At 41.5% G+C, this 17,277-nt stretch overlaps 1 protein-coding gene across 1 annotated transcript; it reads right to left on the reverse strand.

Moving 5' to 3' along the window:
• Nucleotides 1–2,821: 2,821 nt before the first annotated feature.
• Nucleotides 2,822–5,930, reverse strand: TOMM5 (translocase of outer mitochondrial membrane 5). Its single transcript, XM_065907990.1, has 2 exons — nucleotides 5,721–5,930; nucleotides 2,822–3,199 (listed from the first exon to the last, which is right to left on the reverse strand). Exons 1-2 carry the CDS (start codon nucleotides 5,839–5,841, stop codon nucleotides 3,165–3,167), a joined length of 156 nt encoding a protein of 51 aa, XP_065764062.1. The 5' UTR covers nucleotides 5,842–5,930; the 3' UTR covers nucleotides 2,822–3,164.
• Between the last annotated feature and the right edge of the window lie 11,347 nt (nucleotides 5,931–17,277).

A 17,277-nucleotide genomic window follows, 5' to 3' on the forward strand; every position in this document is an offset into this window, starting at 1 on the left:
GAAAAGGGAGGGGGAATTGATGGGTCACGATTGTTGGGTAGCTGATGTAGGTGGGATTGAGGAGTTTGGCCTTAAATAGGAGAGGGCTTTCCAATCGAATCTTCCTGACCTAGGTATCAAACCTATTTTAAAGGTGTGTGCAAGAATGATTCCAACACTGGCTAGTGGAGCAAGTTGAGGCATGAAGGTGGTAAAGCAGAGACGAGGTGGCAGGATAAAGAGATCATGAGAGGGTCTAGTGGGGCTGAGCTGTTTGTATTGGAGGAAAGAAGTCACATCTAAATCTAGGCTATGGCTGTGGGGTTGAGTGATTAAGGAAGGCTGAGGTCTGAAAATGACTTTGCAGAGAAAGCAGATCTTGGCAGGAGGAAACTTTCAACTTTTTCCCACCAAATCTAAACCTTCATTACAAGTAGTAGGCAGAATGCCCCCACCCCAAAATGACTATTGTCCTAACCTCCAAACCTGTTAATATGTATCTCATATGGCAAGAGAGGGTTTGGAGATGTGATTAAGGATTCAAGGAAGATTCCCTAATTTGTAGTTTAAGCAGCTATGTTGATGGAGCCGTTTACTGAATTTAAGCAAAAGATTTCCAGTGAAAAGTAATGGGTCCAGTTTTGGACCTGCCAAGCTGAAAATACCTGAGATGGAGATGCTAGGTGGGCAGATGGATAGCCAAACACGGCCAACATTTCAACTGGAAATAAACTTTGGGACTTTCTTCTAGATAGATGGTAATTAAAGCCATGGTCACAGCTGAGGAAGTTTATGAAGAAAAGATAATCCAGGACCAGAAAGCACTTCAAGCCTGAAAAGTGAAAAATAAAATTCTGCCAAAGGTGGTGGAAGAGATAAAGGATTTACCCTAGATCTGAAGAGGAAGAGGCCACAGTAACAGGAAATGAGGAAGGAGTGCTATAATGCATCGGTTTGCTATTGCTGCTCTAATAAATTATTCAAACTTACAACAACACAAATTACCTTACGGTTGTGAAGGTCAGAAGTTTGAAACAGGTCTTGAGGGGTTAAAGTCAAGGTGTCTGCAGACCTGCGGTCCTTCCGGAGGTTCTAGGGGAAAATCTGTGCCCCACCTTTCCCAGCTCCTGGAACACAGAGGCGGCCCACATTCCTTGGCATGTGGCTGTATCATTCCAACCTCTGCTTCTGTTGCAACATCTCTGACTCAGCTTTCTTTCTCCCTCTTATAAAACCTGTGTGATGACACTGGGTCTACCCAGATAATCTAAGATACCCTGTACCTCCAGAGTCTTCCCTGAATTCTTTCTTTCCCCTACACTACATTCCTCCGAATCAACATGTACTGCTCTGCTCATTCCATCCTCTTTGATCTTCCCTTCAAATCTAGGCCCCACATTGCATCTAGGTTTAAGTAAGCAATTTTGAACTCCTCTTGATCAATATGATTTGAACACCGTAATCAATTCCTACCTGGCTCCCCGTTCTCTACACTTTCCCCATAAGATAACTATAGTTATTCCCTCAAATCTGAACCAGCAGCAACGTGAGGTCCTTCAGATATCCATTTGTGTGGCATCCTTTGATGAATTATAGACCCCAAAATGGCAGCCCCATGCTTCTAGCACAAGAGCATGGCATATAACAGAAACTATAACTGATAAATAAGTTATTAATCTCTGGGACTTTTGTCCATGGGATTCTCCAGGCAAGAATACTAGAGTGGTTGCCATTCTCTTCTCCAGGGGATCTTCCTGACACAGGGATTGAACCCGGGTCTCCCATGTTGCAGGCAGATTCTTTACCATCTGAGCCACCAGGGAAGCCCTTAAAAAGCCAGACCTTATGTTAAATCATCTTCCTTATAAATATTTGCAAGAGAACAAGCATCTCACTTTAAAATAATGAAACAGTTCTGTAATGTTGGAGGCTGTCTCACACTTTGCCAGATTCTGCCCTGAACTTTAGAGCAGGTGTCCCATAAGAAAATTCAGCTTGCCCCAAATAAGCCCTTTTTCCAGGAAAAACTTAAGACAAAATAGCATCCCTCATGACACTGAACACTGAACAATTTAAATACATGGCAAAAAGTTTAGCTGATTTAGTGTGGTAAGTTCAGAAAACTAAGCCTAGGAAAATCAAAAGGATATGCAGGAAAAGGCAACAACAGTGTTTGGAGTCCTAATGAAATCACACTAATAAGTACACAAAAAAGGAAGCAGAAATGAGATGTGTGAGAGACGGAGGTGAGGACAGGAAAGAGACATAGTCCTCACATGCAGGAGAAGTCAGCAGGTAACGTCCAAAACAGAAAAATCATAAAGTAACAACATAATTGTTATTTACAGACAGAAGTAAACTCAAGGTAATTCTTGAAAAACAGGTGAATGTCATGGTACCTGGGAGGAAAGTTAAGGACTCTCCCCTTCTCCCAACAAACCTGGAGAACTGCCTGACTTTAAAAATACAGCATTTTCCCCTTTGGTGTTTTTACATATTCTCAGCCTCAAGTAGTAATGCTGCCTTTCATAAAGACTGCTTAAGAATAGAACCATGTTGTTTTATCAGGACAAGCAAATTCTCCAGTCCCAAACAGGAGGAACTCAATTTAATGTGGTTTGTAATAGTCTCAATGTTACAGTAGTCTCACCAGTGATTGTTCATTTGCAACAAAAATGTGGGTTAAAGAAAAATAAAAGCCCTATTTTTCTTATTAAAAATATAGACTAACAGTCCTATGCTTAAATGACATGTTTGTGTGCTGGTTTCCATGAAACATAACTAATGGAGAGGAATTCTTCAACAAATATACTCCAAACAGAAGTAAAAAAGTACACAGAAATGACTCACAAGACAGGCCCATTGCAGACCTAATTCCCTTATAATTCATACTTGTTAGAAAATGTAGTTTGACATCATGATGTACAATTACACCAACATTCATCGAGACTGATATCACAGGTATAAGGGAATACTAGAACCGTAAAACGTCTCTTCATACTTGCCAAAAAGTCTTAGCTATAAAGGTCAGTTACCAGAGCCAGAATTGTTCTTAACAAGCAGAATTTTTATGTCCATTCAGTCGAAGAGTCTCTTCCATCTTTCTGGGCCTATTCACTTGCAGATAGGAGAAGAAACTGTAGCCAGGTTCTTCATACCATGCATTCACACGTGACACCCACTCTTCATATGCTGTCCAATTTCTTTAAGATAAAAGGAGCTGAAAGGAAAACAAACCCAGAATCTGTTTTCAGATCCAGATCATCACAAGTTACATTATGGAATTACAGGACTGGGAGATAAATTTCACAGTTCAGCACATTTTTCAAACAAATGATGGCTAAGCCTTGGCCTGTGCACCCAGCAAAAGCTAACTGCTGTCTTTCAAGGGAGCCCATCCCATCGTCGTGCAGCTACAACTATTATAAAGTTCACTTTAACGCTATATAAAATCTTCTCTTCACGTAGTTCTCCTCTTAGGACATAAAGAAGAAATCTAATCCTCCTTCAAATGACAAGTTTTTACTTTGTGATGTAACTGTCAAAGAACAAAACTCTTGACAATCCTATTTCAGTTATTATGAGTAGGGTGGTGTTGATAAAAATGGTCTAGCAAACAAGGAAGTGCTGTCATAGGGATCTAAAGAAGTGATATTATTGTTTTGTGTTAACAGTGCTATGGCCAAAATAAGCATGGGAAAAGATGCTCAGCATCATCAATCATTAGAGAAATGCAAAACAAAACTACAGGGACATACCAGTTCACACCCAAGAGGATGGCTACTGTCAAAAAACTTGGCAAGGATGTGGAAGAATGGTACTCTTGTACCCTGCTGCTGAGAGTGTAAAACTGGTATTGCTGCTATGGAAGACAGTATGGTGGTTCCTAAAATGAAAACGTGTTCTGGAGATGGTGGTGATGATTACACAATATTGTTAATGTATTTAATACATTAAATACTTAAAAAAAAACCTATTTCTTATCAGAAAAAAAAATAACAGTCATCAAAAGAATGGATAAAGTGTGGTATATCCATACAATGGAATATTATTTGGCAATAAAAAGGAAATAGTGACACATGCTACAATATGGGCAAACCTGGAAAACATTATGCTAGACATGGTCACATACTGTACAGTTCCATTTATAAAAGATATCTGGAATAGGGAAACCTCTGAAGACGAAGAGTCCCTTAGTGGTTGCCAGGGGCTAGGGAAGGGGGAAAATGGGAGAATGACAGCTAACGGGCATGGTGTTTCTTTCAGAAGGGAAGAAAATGTTTTAAAATAGATTGTGGTGATGGCTGCCCAACTCTTGACTATACAAAGAACCAATGAACTGTATACTTTAAATGGGTTAAGGGAATAACATGCAAATTATATCTCCATTTAAAAAGTGGTAAGGATCAGTATTCTGTTTTGTTTTGAAACTGATTCATCTCAAAGACAAAGGTCCCTGAAAAGCAGCCAATGTTTCACTGGCATCTAAGTCAACCAAAAAAAGGTACGAGGAGGAAATTAGTCAAGTTGAGAGTTGCAGGCTGTTGAAGGAGCAAGAGGACTTGGTAGTTTCCATTTTCCAAGGGCTCCCTCTCCTGGGGAAGCAGAGTGACACCACAGACAGTGAAAGGGACACGGGAAGAGACCCGACCTCGAGAACTCTGGCCTTAGGCTCAACAGGAGCCTTACACAGGGTGACCTTCATTTATGGTATGGCCTTCATTTATCAGCATCACCTCTGCCTCTCTATCCAGACCTATCAACAATATAGAACAAGGAACAATGAAAAGGAATACTGAACTGGCATCGAGCAACAGGGGCAATTCACTTCTAAGATTCCTGTCAGTAAAACCAGAGCACTGATCTAGAAAACTGTCTAGCTCTAGTACTGTGTGCCTATAATCCTACTACTTGGCGTTAAGTCCCCTCTGAAAGTGGAGTTCTCATTTGCAAAGAGGATATACAGAGACTTAGGCCAAGATCAGCCAATGCAAATAGTTTCTGCCAAAAGTGCAAAAAAAAAAAAAAAAAAAAGCTCAGGCATTACCATTAACCCTATCGATCCTTTCTTCTTCTTAAAAAAAAAAAAAGAAAAAGTAATTACCTACTTCACCCTCTGTACAAATAAAAGGAACAAAATCTTGTGGATTTCAGCGGTCAGCACTAATAGAAGCAAACTTGGCAGTCAGTTAAGAACTCTGGATTCTAGGTCAAGAGCATTCACCGAGTCGCTGAATGACCTTGACCCAGCTATTGCTCCACTCTAGACACCAGTCTTTCTGTTTGCAAAACGAGGGGTTGCTCCTGGAGATATAGTTAGTTTTGCTGTTTAGTCGCCAAGTCGCATCCGACTCTTTGCGACCCCATATACTTCAGCTCTCTGTCCATGTGATTTCCCGGGCAAGAACACCGGAGTGGGCTCCCATTTCCCTCTCCAGGGGATCTTCCCGACCCCAGGGGTCGCAGCCGCAAACCTGGAGAGGTTCTTTCAAGTCAATCGTCCTTGAGACGAGGAGGGGCCGAGTGATTGACCTCGTGGTCCGGCTCGCCGCGTGCACTCGCCCCCCGACCCTGAGCCGCCGACGCGGAGCCCTGCCCGCCCGCGCGCGCCGCCCTCGGCGCCCGCAGCCTCGCCCCCCGCAGCCGCGCGGCTCTGGCTCCAAGGCCCCCACAGGCCCGGGGGGACCAGGGGCGGCGAGCCCCCCGCGAGCCTCGCGGCCGCAGCCGGAGGGCGTACTTACTGACGCGCAGCAGGGCCACGTAGATGAGGAAGTTCCGTATGGAGCAGATCACATCCTCGCGCATCTTCCGCTTCATCTCCTCCGGGTCCAGCTTCGGCGCAAGGCCCTCGATCCGGAACATCGCAGCCCCTGCTAACGCTTCCAGCTGCCGCCCTCTCGGCCCTCCTCCGCAGCCTCCCGGCGCCCGGAATTCGGCCCGACCCCACTTCCTGTTCCCGCCCCTCGTTTTCACGCGTGGCGACGAGAGCCTGCGAAGGACAAACCTTCTCCTTAAGCTGAGCTGTTCCGAAGGCGGGCGGCCTGAAGAGGGTGCTCGCCGTCTTAGCGCCGCAGGACTGTTCTTCCAGGCCTTTGTCTGACACCCTCTGCCCTGGGCCCGGGGCGCGCAGCTGCAGGGAGCCCGTCAGAGGGGCAGGTTCGCACAGGCACCATCATAGCTAATAATCGGAACACTTACGGACACTCAGCACAGTGCCAGCCCATGAATTCGATGTTATAATCTTCATTTCCTAGATGAGAAAACTGATGCACAGAGACCTTTAGAGCAACAGCTTGCCCAAATTTGTTTTAAAATACCTCGGAGCGGGTAACGTATTGGGGAAGAAAGGTGAACGGATATTAGCAAACTACTGAAAATTACTTAAGCTGGTGATGGTATATCACTTTAGTTAATCCTGGTCTTCTATTTTGAGTATTTTTGGACTTTTTAATGATAAAAGATAAAGATGATGAAACTTGCTCAAGATTACACAACTAGTAAGTTGCTGAGCAGGGTTTTATACCTAGTTAGACTGATAGGGTCTGTTGACACAGAGTGTTCAACGTTTTCCACATTATTGTTGTCGTCTCATTTCTGGAGTTAACCGATCATCAAATTATAGTATTGGTCCAACACTATACTTTGACAATACTATCAAAGTGTAATATTGGACCAATAATACCTTATATATGAATCAAGTTTAGATCTGTTCAACATCTTACATGTTTACAGACTTACGGGAGAGGGTTAGAAACCACAAGTACTAAAGTCGGTCTGCTGGTGATGGGCAGAGGCAAGGTTCTAATGCAAATAATTATAATGTCAAGTTGAATTCTCTTTCCTGTGAACCCTGTTGTTCCTCTGTTAGTCTGATTAGCCATTAGCACTTGCTTAGATGGGCATCTCTGGAGTCAGAAGGAAGGAATTTAATGCAACCAGATTTCCTGTCGAAGAATCATGAAACAGTTGTTAGAAGGCTGCTGCCCCAAATTATGCACGCCAACCAGCCATATATATAATTCTTAGACACGAGCCAGATGACTGAACTGGTCACATAACTCAAAACCAGAATGCACTTTGCATAGTGACAGTGGATTTTAGACGAATTAGAGCAAGAATTTAACTACGGGAGGAACTGATAACTCTTCAGTGTTGCCGACCACCTTCCTGATTGACAGAATGGGTCAAGAAAGGGAACTCATCTGCCTATTCAGGCTTTAGTAACTTCTTGCATCTATAATTCATGCAGTGGAAGAGCAGAGACAGCTCTGAAATGGGAGGGGCTGACTCCCGAGGAAGAGCTCCACCCAACCTTTGAGAGCATTTAGAAAGCCTGCAGTGATGCCCGAAAGTAGCAGGGGCTGTGGAAAGAGCTTGAACCAGAAGACTGAAGACACAGCCTTCAGATCCGCACTACGTTATCCAGTCGTGTGAGGCGGGCCGAGTCTCTGTTCCACCGCAGCTGTGTTTCTTCAGTTATAAAGAGAGGAGATGTGATCCAATTCTCTTGAGAGTCCCTTTCGCTTCTAACAGTCTGTGCATTTGAATTATAATTGTATCATCTAGGGCGTTCTGGTCTGGAGGGTATGGACATCGAAATATTATCAGATGTGGTGAGATATCAGAATGTGTGTGTTTTCCGTGGTAGGAAGAATGTAGCATCCCACATCCATCTGAATAGTGAGGCAAAACGGATTGGAAAGGGGTGAGTTCTTTTTTTTTTTTCATTTATTTTTATTAGTTGGAGGCTACTTACTTCACAACATTGCAGTGAGTTTTGTCATACATTGACATGAATCAGCCATAGAGTTACACATATTCCCCATCCCGATTCCCCCTCCCACCTCCCTCTCCACCCGATTCCTCTGGGTCTTCCTAGTGCACCAGGCCCGAGCACTTGACTCATGCATCCCACCTGGGCTGGTGGTCTGTTTCACCACAGATAATATACATGCTGTTCTTTCGAAACATCCCACCCTCACCTTCTCCCACAGAGTTCAAAAGTCTGTTCTGTACATCTGTGTCTCTTTTTCTGTTTTGCATATAGGGTTATCGTTACCATCTTTCTAAATTCCATATATATGTGTTAGTATGCTGTAATGTTCTTTATCTTTCTGGCTTACTTCACTCTGTATAATGGGCTCCAGTTTCATCCATCTCATTAGAACTGAATCAAATGAATTATTTTTAACGGCTGAGTAACATTCCATGGTGTATATGTACCACAGCTTCCTTATCCATTCGTCTGCTGATGGGCATCTAGGCTGCTTCCATGTCCTGGCTATTATAAACAGTGCTGCGATGAACACTGGGGTGCACGTGTCTCTTTCAGATCTGGTTTCCTCAGTGTGTATGCCCAGAAGTGGGATTGCTGGGTCATATGGCAATTCTAATTCCAGCTTTTTAAGGAATCTTCACACTGTTTTCCATAGTGGCTGTACTAGTTTGCATTCCCACCAACAGTGTAAGAGGGTTCCCTTTTCTCCACACCCTCTCCAGCATTTATTGCTTGTAGACTTTTGGATAGCAGCCATCCTGACTGGCGTGTAATGGTACCTCATTGTGGTTTTGATTTGCATTTCTCTGATAATGAGTGATGTGGAGCATCTTTTCATGTGTTTGTTAGCCATCTGTATGTCTTCTTTGGAGAAATGTCTGTTTAGTTCTTTGGCCCATTTTTTGATTGGGTCATTTATTTTTCTGGAATTGAGCTTCAGGAGTTGCTTATATATTTTTGAGATTAATCCTTTGTCTGTTGCTTCATTTGCTATTATTTTCTCCCAATCTGAGGGCTGTCTTTTCACCTTGCTTATAGTTTCCTTTGTTTTGCAAAAGCTTTTCAGTTTAATTAGGTCCCATTTGTTTATTTTTGCTTTTGTTTCCAACATTCTGGGAGGTGGGTCATAGAGGATCCTGCTGTGATTCATGTCGGAGAGCGTTTTGCCTATGTTCGACCTTATCTTCGACAAAGGAGGCAAGGATATACAATGGAAAAAAGACAACCTCTCTAACAAGTGGTGCTGGGAAAACTGGTCAACCACTTGTAAAAGAATGAAACTAGAACTCTTTCTAACACCATACACAAAAATAAACTCAAAATGGATTAAAGATCTAAATGTAAGACCAGGGGTGAGCTCTTAAGTGATTCCAGTAACTTGGGTCTCTAATACTGACTGAATTTAGATAAACAGTTCTCATATGGAACTGCCCATTTTTTTCTTTGCTAAGATGCTCTTGAGTAACTTCTCTGGATTCATAGGGAACCAAAGAGGGGAGAAATTAATAGAAAATTATACTTCTTTGGTTAGCAAAGAAGTGGTTAGCATTTGCATTTTGTTCATCCAGTGTTTACTTGATGATATGGTAATTCGTGGCTGATTTGTTAAAGGACAATGTTACTCTCATAACAATTCTCTTCCAAAGGTCTGGTGCTTGCCTTCTTGTAGAGAGACAGGAAAGTAGTGGGTGGGAATATGGCATAGCTGTGTCTTGGGTTGAGGAATTGGTTCTGGATGCAGGCTAGAAGGTGAACTGTTGCTGTCTCAGAAATGTTCATCCTGATTAACTCTCCTCCCCTTGCATGGTTCCTCTAATTGTAATGGAGGAAACCATAAAAGAGGTTTGGCTATTTATCTTTTCTTTTCATGGTTTTTATTTTTTCGCTTTTTTGTTTGGTATGTAAGTGGTGGTATTGTCCAGTTATGGTTGGTGTAGGTGAGGTAAATTGAGAGACCATGCTTCAGGAAGTTAATACTGCAATTAGCTGTTTCACATCTTGGACCCCTCATTTTGTTCCTCATTGAAATGATGAGGGACTTGGGTCAAATCTGTAAAGTCACTTGCAGTTCTAAAATGCTGAAATTCTGTGTCTGTCTTTCCTGTTCTTCCTTTATAATCTTGCATTAAAGGCTAAAAGCAGAGAATTCCCTGTATTTCGCCACAGAAGGCGAAAATAAAAAGTATGCACACATAATTTAATATTGATATTTGTATTATTTAGTCTGATCAAATGGTAGTTGATGTTACAACCTGTCTTGTTTTTCATTTCCATCCCAGGAGGGCTTTAAGGGCTGTTTCCTTTGCCTCAGCTTCCCAGATGGTACTGCATACAAGCATTCACTGTGTACAGACTACCCAAAAATAATTAACCGTTTCAATGTCTATCACTGGGGAGGAATCTGTATTTACAAAGTCAGAGACTGCGAGGTGACTCATGATTGGGGAATAATTCCAGCATATAATCACAGGAACTTTGTGGTTTCTGATTTATAGGGGATGTGTCGTTTCCACGTATTGAACCTACAGCCCCTTCAGGTGAGAAACCTGAGGTCCAGAGGGAAGCTAGTTAGAGGCAGAGCCAGCTGGGGCTGGGTAGGAGTCTGTGCCCTCAGCTTGGCACTTTTCTCAGCATGCCTTGCAGCTTTTGATATCTTGTGGATATTCTCATTGATAATCCTCCACTCAGGGGTGTGGATTGTAAGCATGGGTTGTTGTTGAACCCATTTTGGAAAGGGCAGGCTGAGGGGAGCCCTTCTTTCCATGTTTCCACGTGCATCACCAGTAATTAATCTAGGCTGTGTTATTATCTAGCTCCAAACTTCTCCTTCCTCTTTTCTTCAGGAGATGAACGTGGTTTGGTGTTCCCCAAATAAACTTGACTTTGAAGCCCACTCAGGACCCATGATGAATGAAACAAAGGTCAGCACGAGGAAAGGCCACTTGGGCCCCCTGCTCTGTGACAAAGTTAGCCAGAGTCCTCCCCCATCAGACGGGGTGACACTTCTAGGAGTTACTGCCCAGCTAGAGGCATCTTTAGGAAGAGAGGCCTTCTGAGCCTCAAAAGATGAGTAGTATTTTGATAACCTTCATCTCACTAGCATTTATTTTCTATGATATCCTGCATGTATGTGTGTGCTCAGCTGCTCAGCCGTGTCCAACTCTTTGCGACCCCCCGGACGGCAGCCTGCCAGGATCCTCTGTCCATGGGATTCTCCAGGCAAGGATGCTGGAGTGGCTTGCCATTTCCTCCTCCAGGGGATCTTCCCGACCCAGGGATCAAACCCATGTCTCCGGGGCTCCTACTTTGGCAGCAGGATTCTTGACCACTGAGCCCCCTGGGTCCCGCATAATGCCCTGTTCTCTGTCTAATTTTATGACTTTGTTCTCCGGACTTTGTTGATCTCTTTCCAAGTGGACTGTAGGCACCTCAGGTACAAACAACATGTCCTTTAAGCCTCTAAACAATTCAGAACACGTGTTTATACATGGTGAAAACTCAGCAGTGACGCCTTGAGTGATTGAATGCTAACCTAGAATTTAAAAATTGGTAGCTTTGTACATTAGGTTGAAAGGAAACTGTCCACAAAAGAAATTTACCCAAAATTCCACATATTTTTATAGTTATTAATTTCTCATTGTTTTAGTATAACTTGTTTTTCTTTGGCTACATAAAAATTATTTAAATAATTTTAGAGTATCATTGACAAAGTTAAAGAATGAATATAAGATTTACTTGCTTTATTTTTAGCAATAGAAATATTAAACCCATATGACAAATTTGATAAATTTTTTTCCATAAAAGTACATTTATTATAAAATTTACAAAATACAGAATTAGAGAAGAAAAAAAAGTAACAGTCCCCCATGACTCAACAACCACTATGGATATTGGTGATAATCCTTTCAGGATTTGTTCTTCTATCATATACATATAGAATTCTCTCTGTCTCTATACATATGTGTGTGTGTGTGTGTGTGTGTGTAATTTTGTGGTATTCTCTATATGCTGCTGCTGCTGGTAAGTCGCTTCAGTCGCGTCTGACTCTGTGAGACCCCATAGACGGCAGCCCACCAGGCTCCACCATCCCTGGGATTCTCCAGGTAAGAACACTGGAGTGGGTTGCCATTGCCTTCTCTGATTCTCTATATGAATGTACCATAATTTACGTAATTAACCTCTACCTTTGAGCATTTAGATTACTTTGATATTTTCCCTATAAATATTACTCTGAGAAACATTCTTGTAATAATCTTTGTGGACCCTTAACATGTTTTGATCATTATAATTGTTACCTTAAATTCAGAGTTCTCAACTTCTCTCGGTGACCCTTCCCACCTCTTTTTTTCCTAAGGAAAAAAAACACTCTCTGGCCAAGAGTATAGGTGTCAGATTTCCAGATCTCTGGGAATTACAAACAAGAGATGGGAAATTTTGTTTGTTTTCAGAAGAGGTTTTCTCCCTTCTGCTGTAAATTCTTTTTATTTAGCAGCAGGAGAGGTAAAATATACTCCAGGATTTACTTTGCTTTGACATCATTTAGAGCACATAATAATTACCAGCCATCTCCTTGGCAGAGACTAGATGATTGATTTTGCCCCTACTCCCACCTCACCCCCATCACGCAAAACACACATAGTATATGTTGTAGAAATGTGCTTATACACAGCTGGATATAGTTTCTTGCCTATTAGTAAAAATGTAGAACCTGTTGTATGATAAGTGCTGATTTAATATTTATCAAGTGAAAGAAAGAGCTAGAAGGAAAAAGAATCTCTTATTGATTCAGTGACAGCACATCCACTTTTGTTAGACTTGCCTTCATCCCATGTCAGGAGACCTTTGCAAAAGCTGGAAATGAGCTCCTTACTTTTAATGTCCATAGGAAAAAAAGGAGGACTCTACCGGTATGAATTCTCCACACCCTGTCCCCGGCATTTTCCAGATGACACACCTGCCTGATCAAAGCGAACAAGTAGATACCCACAAGCATAGTTTCTCATCTTAGAAAACATAAAGCTTCCTAAAGGTAGGAATATACTTCGTTCTGCTGCTGCTGCTGCTGCTGCTAAGTCGCTTCAGTCGTGTCTGACTCTGTGCGACCCCACAGACGGCAGCCTACCAGGCTCCTCCGTCCCTGGGATTCTCCAGGCAAGAACACTGGAGTGGGTTGCCGTTGCCTTCTCCAAATATTTCGCTCTAGCATATCAAATTTGAATAGCTATATGTTGTTTGTGCACATCGTGAGTGAAGGAAGTGCCGATAAAGGCTAGGCCTTAATCTGTGACTTGTTTAGTCACTCAGTCATTCTGACTCTTTGTGACCCCATGGACGGCAGCACCCTAGGCTTCCCTGTCCTTCACCATCTCCTGGAGCTTGCTCAAACTCATGTCCATTGAGTTGGTGATGCCATCCAACCATCTCATCCTCTGTCGTCCCCTTCTCCTGCCTTTAATCTTTACCAGCATCAGGGTCTTTTCCAATGAATCAGTTCTTCGCATCAGGTGGCCAAAGTATTGGAGTTTCAGCTTTAGCATCAGTCCCTCCAATGAATATTCAAGATTGGTTTCCTTTAAGATTGACTGGCTGGATCTCCTGTCCAAGGGACTCTCAAGAGTCTTCTCCAACACCACAGTTCAGAAGCGTCAATTCTGTGGCTCTCAGACTTCTTTATGCTCCAACTTTCACATCCATACATGACTACTGCAAAAACCACAGCTTTGACTATACGGACCTTTGTTGACAAAGTAATGTCTCTGTTTTTTTAATACACTATCTAGGTTTGTCATAGTTTTTCTTCCAAGGAGCAAGTGTCTTAATTTCATGGCTGTAGTCACCGTCTACAGTGATTTTGAAGCCCAAGAAAATAAAGTTTGTCACTCTTCCCATTGTTTTCCCATCTATTTGCCATGAAGTGTTGGGACTGGATGCCATGATCTTTGTTTTTGGATGTTGAGTTTTAAGCCAGCTTTTTCACTCTTCTCTTTCACCTTCATCAAGAGGCTCTTTAGTTCTTCTTTGCTTTCTACCATAAGGGTGGTGTCATCTGCATATCTGAGGTTATTGATATTTCTCCCAGCAGTCTTGATTCCAGCTTGTGCTTCATCCAGCCTGGCATTTCGCATGGTATACTCTGCATGTAAGTTAAGTAATCAGGGAGACAATATACAGCCTTGATATACTCCTTTCCCAATTGGAATCAGTCTGTTGTTTCATGTCTCGTTCTAACTGTTGTTTCTTGACAGGTTTCAGGTTTCACAGGAGGCACGTAAGGTAGTCTAGTATTCCCATTTCTTTAAGAATTTTCCACAGTTTGCTGTGATTCACACAGTCAAAGGCTTTAGCATAGTCAATGAAGCAGAAGTAGATATTTTTCTGGAATTCTTTTGCTTTTTCTGTGATCTAACAGATGTTGGCAATTTGATCTCTGGTTCCTCTGCCTTTTCTAATTCCATCTTGGACATCTGGAAGTTCTCAGTTCATGTACTATTGAAGCCTAGCATGGAGACTTTTGAGCATTACTTTCCTAGTGTGTGAAATGAGTATGATTATGCGGTAGTTTGAATATTCTTTGTCATTGCCCTTCTTTGAGATTGGAATGAAAACTGATCTTTTCCAGTCCTGTGGCCACTGCTGAGTTTTCCAAATTTGCTGACATATTGAGTCTAGCACTTTCACAGCATCATCTTTCAGGATTTGAAATAACTCAACTGAAATTCCATCAGCTCCACTCACTTTGTTTGTAGTGATGCTTCTGAAGGCCCACTTGACTTTACACTCCAAGATGTCTGGCTCTAGGTGAGTGATCACACCATCGTAGTTATCTGGGTCATTAAGATCTTTTTCATATAGTTCTGTGTATTCTTGCCACCTCTTCTTAATATCTTCTACTTCTGTTAAGTCCATACTGTTTCTATCCTTTATTGTGCCCATCTTTGCATAAAATCTTCCCTTGGTATCTCTAATTTTCTTGAAGAGATCTCTAGTCTTTCCCATTCTATTATTTTCCTCTATTTCTTTGCATTGATCACTGAGGAAGGCTTTCTTATCTCTCCTTGCTATTCTTTGGAACACTGCATTCAGATGGGTATATATTTCCTTTTCTCTTTTGCCTTTAGTTTGAGCAAACTCCAAAAAATTGTGAAGGACAAGGAAGCCTGGCATACTGCAGTCTGTGGGGTTGCAAAGACTTGGACACAACTTGGAAACTGAACAATGACAATAAAAGATGAAATGTAAGATTTGAAACCATAAAACTTCTAGAAGAAAACACAGGTGGTATAGTCTTTAGCCTTGATCTGCGTTAATATTTTTTGGACATGTCCTCTCAGGTGAAGGAAATAAAAACAAAAATAAACAAGTGGGCCTACATCAAACTAAAAAGCTTTTGCACAGTGAAGGAAATTACCAACAAATGAAAAGGTCATGTACTGAATGGGAGAGGATATTTGCAAGCAATATCGCTGACAAGGGGTTCATATAAAAAACGTTCAAAAAACTCAAGCAATTCAACATCCCTTCCACCCAAAAAAACTCAACCTAATTAAAAAATGGGCAGACAATCTGAATAGACATATTTCTAAAAAAGACATGCTGATGACCAACAGGTACATGAGAAGATGCTCAATATCACTAATCATCAGGGAAATGAAAATCAAGACAACAAGACATCACCTCACACCTGTAAGAATGGCTATTATCAAAAAGACAACAAATAACAAGTGTTGGTAAGAGTGTGGAGGAAAGAAACCCATGTGCACTGTTGCTGGGGACAAAAATTTGGCAGAGCCACTGTGGAAAACAGTATGGAGAGTCCTCAGAAAATTAAACATGGAACTACCATACACGCCAGTGATTTCACTTCTGGGTGAAAAACATGAAAACACTCATTAGAAAAGATATATACACTGCCATTGTCATTACAGCATTATATATGATAGCTGAGATACAGAAGTATCTTCAGCGCCCATTGATAGATGAATGGATAGAGAAGAAGTGGTGTAAATAAATATACAGTGTAATATTACTCAGCCATAAAAAGAATGAAATCTTGCCATTTCCAGCAACATGGATGGACCTAGAGGATATTAATTAAAGTAAAATCAGAAAGAAGGAAAAAGACAAATACCACATGGTTTCACTTATAGGTAAAATTTAAAGAATAAAATAAAACAGAAACAGGGTCATAGACACTGAGAACAAATTGATGATTGTTGATGAGGAGGGGGTTTGGGAGAGAAGAGAAATAGGTAAGGGAGATTAAGAGATACAGAATTCTTGTGAAATAAATGTGTCACATGTATAAAAGTACAGTGTGGGAAATATAGTCAGTAGTTATATAATATCTTTTGGCATAGAGATCACATATCACAGTGATCATTCTGAAATGTACAGAAATATTGAATCACTATTTTGTGTAACAGGAATTTATATAATCTTGTAGGTCAACTATACTTCAAAAATAAACTCATAGGAAAGGAGATAGGATTTGTGGTTACAAAAGATGGGGTGTGGGGTGGGGTAATTGAAAGCATTCAAAAAGTACAAACTTCCAATTATAAGATGAATAAGTTCTAGGGATGTGATATACAACATGATAAATACAGCACTACTATATGTTATATATGAAAATTGTCAAGAGAGTAAATCCTAAGAATTGTCATCACAATGAAAAAAATGTTTTTTTCTATTTCTTTAATTTTGTATCTACATGAGATGGCGAATGTTCACTAAATTTATTGTAATAAGTTGATGATGTATGCAAGTCAAATTAGTAAACTGTTTGACTGAAGCATATTTAGTGCTTTATGTCAATTATATTACAGTAAAATTGGAAGAACTAAATTAAAAACAAATAAAATTAAAAATTAAGAAAAGCCTTCACTAACTTCTGCGCGGGCTTAGCTGAGTGTCTACATGACCTGTTCCTACTCCTGGGAGAATGCCAAAGCTCTGAGCACAATGTCTTGGCCTTGTGTATGTGCTCTTCTCCGTCCCTTAAAAAGGATAGCCGTCACGTCTCACCCATTTTTAATCTCATAGTACCTAGCAGATGGGGACTGTTCAGTAAGTGTCTCCTAGGCAAATGCTTGTTGCTAAATAAGTTGATTTTGAGGAATGGTATCAAAGCTTTTGTTGTCGGGTAAACCTGAAATTTTAAGCCTAGAAAAGACTTAGAAGTCTGAGACATTATAAATGACTCATAGGCTCTGCTTCCTTCTCAACCTGATGGACTTGGAAGACATGCAATGACTGATGCACATGAATGTCACATGCATCCCTGCACAGTGTGTATTTCCAAGTCACATGACACTCATTCCTCTTCAGGGAAAGAGCTCCGGGCCAACTGAGCTAGGTTCGTGCACTATGAGTGAGCCTTCCAGGCTGCCGGCACACCTCAAGAGGGTGTGGATATTGTGTCAAGTGTAGGAAAGCCAACTAGGGCAGAGAGTATGAGAACCAGTTGGAAGCAGGATGACACCCTAGGGAGATGAATCTCCTGTTCAGCAGTTCTAGTCTCA

Source organism: Muntiacus reevesi, chromosome 17, assembly GCF_963930625.1.
Source record: "Muntiacus reevesi chromosome 17, mMunRee1.1, whole genome shotgun sequence".
Classification (NCBI taxonomy): domain Eukaryota; kingdom Metazoa; phylum Chordata; class Mammalia; order Artiodactyla; family Cervidae; genus Muntiacus; species Muntiacus reevesi.

Bases quoted from the DNA above. Each gene is read 5' to 3' on its own strand.
- TOMM5 (XM_065907990.1), bottom strand. From the start codon at position 5,841: ATGTTCCGGATCGAGGGCCTTGCGCCGAAGCTGGACCCGGAGGAGATG. The intron at 3,200-5,720 runs GTAAGTACGCCC...TTTTCCTTTCAG, and splicing joins CGTGGCCCTGCTGCGCGTCA to CTCCTTTTATCTTAAAGAAA.